General features: G+C 51.7%; 1 protein-coding gene across 1 annotated transcript in view; it reads left to right on the forward strand.

Moving 5' to 3' along the window:
- Positions 1 to 786: 786 nt before the first annotated feature.
- Positions 787 to 4,355, forward strand: part of STAT3 (signal transducer and activator of transcription 3) — a 4,165-nt gene continuing 596 nt past the window's right edge. Inside the window, 1 exon segment of the mRNA XM_008065325.2 lies at positions 787 to 3,363. Within this exon segment, the coding sequence (XP_008063516.1) occupies positions 1,031 to 3,337 (2,307 nt within the window). The 5' untranslated portion in view covers positions 787 to 1,030 and the 3' untranslated portion in view covers positions 3,338 to 3,363.

The raw sequence follows: 4,355 nt of genomic DNA on the forward strand, positions 1-4,355 counted from the left end.
ACAAAAGTTTACATATGTAAAAGGTCTGTTTCTTCATCTTGTAATTTAGTTTATACGTACACATATAAATACTAATATCAAATTTACAAAGCAGGATGCAAAACTGTGCAAAAGCAAACACACTTTCAAAACTGTACATACACATTGATTACAACTATGCAAAAAACACAACCAGTTCTTAATGGATGGCTAGGAACTTGATGACACTGCAGTAGTGGTATGTTATGGTTATAGAACCATGGGTGTTTTGCTTGATTTTGTCTTGATTTTCCAAATGATATACAGTGCGGCCAAACCACTGTAATTCTGATGCCTGCTGCTCCCTTGTCTTCTGTTGAGTATTCCCGTATGAATTCATTCAGAAAATTAGGAGAAATGAATGTGCAACTTACAGACAAGCTGATAGGGAGGAGAGATTTCAGCACTCATCCCGCATCACAGAATTCGAAAGCTTCCTTGACATACTCTTCTCCAGAATCCCTTCTGCGCTGTAGTGCTAGGAAAGCCACTCTTTTTTCCTTCCTCCACCCTCAAGCACCACACCACCACAAGCCCAGCTTACTGCCCCAGTCTTTGGCCTCCAGAATTCCACACTGGTTTCTGCATCTACACTTGCTTTCCAAATCCATCCCATCAAGGCACTCAGAAAACAAAAGGATTCAGCACTTCCCAGGAACCCTTTAATACTGACATTAAATAATGAAGCTACACAGCTTTCAAAGTTTAAAAAAAAGGTAATTTATATGAACATTCTTATTCTGTGAATATACATTAACATAATATTTCAAGAAGGGTTTTCCGGAGCTGCGGCGGCGTAGACTGGAGGGGAAGCTAGGGGTTCCGACGTCGCTGCCGAGCGAACGCGCCCCAGCCGGATCCTTGACGACCACCCCAGCTCGGCGCCGTCTTTCCGTCGGCTGGGAGAGGCCCCGCGGCCTGAGAGCCCCGCCGCCCGCACCCGGAGCTAGCGCAGCCGCGGCCTGTCGCCGCCGCCGCCGGAGAAACAGGCGGGACCCCTGATTCTGGCAGGATGGCCCAGTGGAATCAGCTGCGGCAGCTCGAAACACGGTACTTGGAGCAGCTCCACCAGCTGTACAGCCACAGCTTCCCCATGGAGCTGCGGCAGTTTCTGGCCCCCTGGATTGAGAGCCAACACTGGGCATATGCGGCAAGCAAAGAATCACATGCAACTTTGGTGTTTCATAATCTCTTGGGTGAGATTGACCAGCAGTACAGCCGCTTTCTACAAGAATCGAATGTTCTCTGTCAGCACAATCTGCGAAGAATCAAGCAGTTCCTTCAGAGCAGGTATCGTGAGAAGCCAATGGAGGTTGCCCGTACTGTGGCCCGGTGTCTGTGGGAAGAGTCCCGTCTCCTCCAGACTGCAGCCACTGCAGCCCAGCAAGGGGGACAGGCCAACCACCCAACAGCGGCCGTGGTGACAGAGAAGCAGCAGATGTTGGAACAGCACCTCCAGGATGTCCGGAAGAGAGTGCAGGATCTAGAACAGAAAATGAAAGTGGTAGAGAATCTTCAGGATGACTTCGATTTCAACTACAAAACCCTCAAGAGTCAAGGAGACATGCAGGATCTGAATGGAAACAACCAATTGGTGACCAGACAGAAGATGCAGCAGCTGGAGCAGATGCTCACTGCGCTGGACCAGATGCGGCGAAGCATCGTGAGCGAGCTGGTGGGGCTGTTGTCAGCCATGGAGTAGGTGCAGAAAACACTCACGGATGAGGAGCTGGCGGACTGGAAGAGGCGGCAGCAGATAGCATGCATCGGAGGTCCTCCCAATATCTGCCTCGATCGCTTGGAAAACTGGATAACCTCATTAGCAGAATCTCACCTTCAGACCCGCCAGCAAATTAAGAAACTAGAGGAGTTGCAGCAGAAAGTGTCCTACGAAGGGGATCCCATTGTACAGCACAGGCCCCTGCTGGAGGAGAGGACTGTGGAACTGTTTAGAAACTTAATGAAAAGTGCCTTTGTGGTAGAACAGCAGCCCTGCGTGCCCATGCACCCCGACTGGCCACTCATCATCAAGACCGGGGTCCAGTTTATGGCCAAAGTCAGGTTGCTGGTCAAATTCCCCGAGTTGAATTATCAGCTTAAAATTAAAGTGTGCATTGACAAAGACTCTGGGGACGTGGCGGCTCTCAGAGGGTCCCGGAAGTTTAACATTCTGGGCACAAACACGAAAGTTATGAACATGGAGGAGTCCAACAACGGCAGCCTCTCTGCAGAGTTCAAGCACTTGACCCTGAGGGAGCAGAGGTGTGGGAATGGGGGCCGAGCCAACTGCGACGCCTCCCTGATCGTGACCGAAGAGCTGCACCTGATCACCCTTGAGACTGAGGTGTACCACCAAGGCTTCAAGATCGACCTCGAGACGCACTCCTGGCCCGTCGTGGTGATCTCCAACATCTGTCAGATGCCAAACGCCTGGGCGTCCATCCTGTGGTACAACATGCTGACCAATAACCCCAAGAACGTGAACTTTTTCACCAAACCCCCAGTCGGCACCTGGGACCAGGTAGCCGAGGTGCTGAACTGGCAGTTCTCATCCACCACAAAGCGCGGCCTGAGCATTGAGCAGCTGACCACGCTGGCAGAGAAGCTCCTGGGACCTGGTGTGAACTATTCAGGGTGTCAGATCACGTGGGCTAAGTTTTGCAAAGAAAACATGGCTGGCAAGGGCTTCTCCTTCTGGGTCTGGCTGGACAACATCACTGACCTTGTGAAAAAGTACTTCCTGGCCCTCTGGAATGAAGGGTACATCATGGGCTTCATCAGTAAGGAGCGGGAGCACACCATCTTGAGCACCAAGCCCCCAGGCACCTTCCTGCTGAGGTTCAGCGAAAGCAGCAAAGAAGGAGGCGTCACCTTCACTTGGGTGGAGAAGGACATCAGTGGCAAGACCCAGATCCAGTCGGTGGAGCCATACACCAAGCAGCAACTGAACATGTCATTTGCCGAGATCATCATGGGCTATAAGATCATGGATGCCACCAACATCCTGGTGTCACCGCTGGTCTATCTCTATCCCGACATCCCCAAGGAGGAGGCCTTCGGGAAGTATTGTCGGCCAGAGAGCCAGGAGCATCCTGAAGCTGACCCAGGTGCTGCCCCATACCTGAAGACCAAGTTTGTCTGTGTGACACCAACAACCTGCAGCAATACCACTGACCTGCCGATGTCCCCCCGCACTTTAGATTCATTGATGCAGTTTGGAAATAATGGTGAAGGTGCTGAGCCCTCAGCAGGAGGGCAGTTTGAGTCCCTCACATTTGACAGGGAGCGGACCTCGGAGTGCACCACCTCCCCCATGTGAGGAGCGAACGGAAGCTGCAGAGAGACCTGCCCGCTGAGGTGCCTACCTGCGTCCCGCCCCCTCGCACCAAACCCCAGCTCATCTGAAACTCCTAATTCTGTGGTTCCAGATTTTTTTTATCTCCTAGTTCTGCTATCTCTGAGCAATCTGGGCACTTTTTGCAATAGAGAATGTGGGTGACATGCTTTTATCTCAGTGCAAATAAGATTGTGTTCTCTGAGACCGTAATGGGGGATGTGGAAGGGGCGGCTGGAGGGAGAGAAAGGAAATGTCTTGTGCTTTGGTTCCCCTGCCCTCTTTCTCAGCACGTTCTGTTGTTGTTGTTCTTAGACAAGTGCCTCCTGGTGCCCGCGCCGCCTTCCGTCTGTCTCTGTAAGCCATGCCGCGGGCCACCTGTGCCGCACACGCCTAGTCTCACACTCTTGACCTTGCTAACATCCAGAGAGAAGACAGGACTGTCTAAGCCCCGGGCTTCTTTTTTTCTCCAAGTCTGGGTCTCCCTTGTCACCTAGGCTGGAGTGCAGAGGCACGATCATGGCTCACCGCAGCCTGGACCTCCTGGGCTCAGGCGATCCTCCCGCCTCAGCCTCCCGGGTAGCTAGGGCTTCAGGCATGAACCACGTCTGCCTAATTTCCCGTTTCTTTTTAAATTAAAAAATAACAGTCATTAAAGGGTAAAACCTGCCGTAGTATCAGCATAGCCTTTCTGATTTAAGAAGCTGAGTTCACAGCCTCCTTGGTGCTTTAAGCTTCTAGCTTTCTCCAGGCTGATAATTTATATAAACCCTGAAATGGCTTCAACTCAGCCTGGCCTTTAGTTTTGAAAACAGGAAGGTGTGAGGAGAGCCTCAACATTTTAGACTTTTTTTGTAAACAGAGTTTTCTTTCCCTCATCATGTGTTGGCCTTCAGTGCTAAGGCCGGGCCAGGGATGCTCGCAGCTGTGCCCCCTTTCTCCCTGGCCCTCCTCTGTCGCCCAGCCTTGGTCGTTTCTGCGGGTGCCTTATCAGGGCCAGGCC

This window comes from Carlito syrichta, unplaced genomic scaffold (assembly GCF_000164805.1).
Source record: "Carlito syrichta isolate Samal-C Ts95f unplaced genomic scaffold, Tarsius_syrichta-2.0.1 Scaffold308231, whole genome shotgun sequence".
In the NCBI taxonomy this organism is placed as follows: Eukaryota; Metazoa; Chordata; class Mammalia; order Primates; family Tarsiidae; genus Carlito; species Carlito syrichta.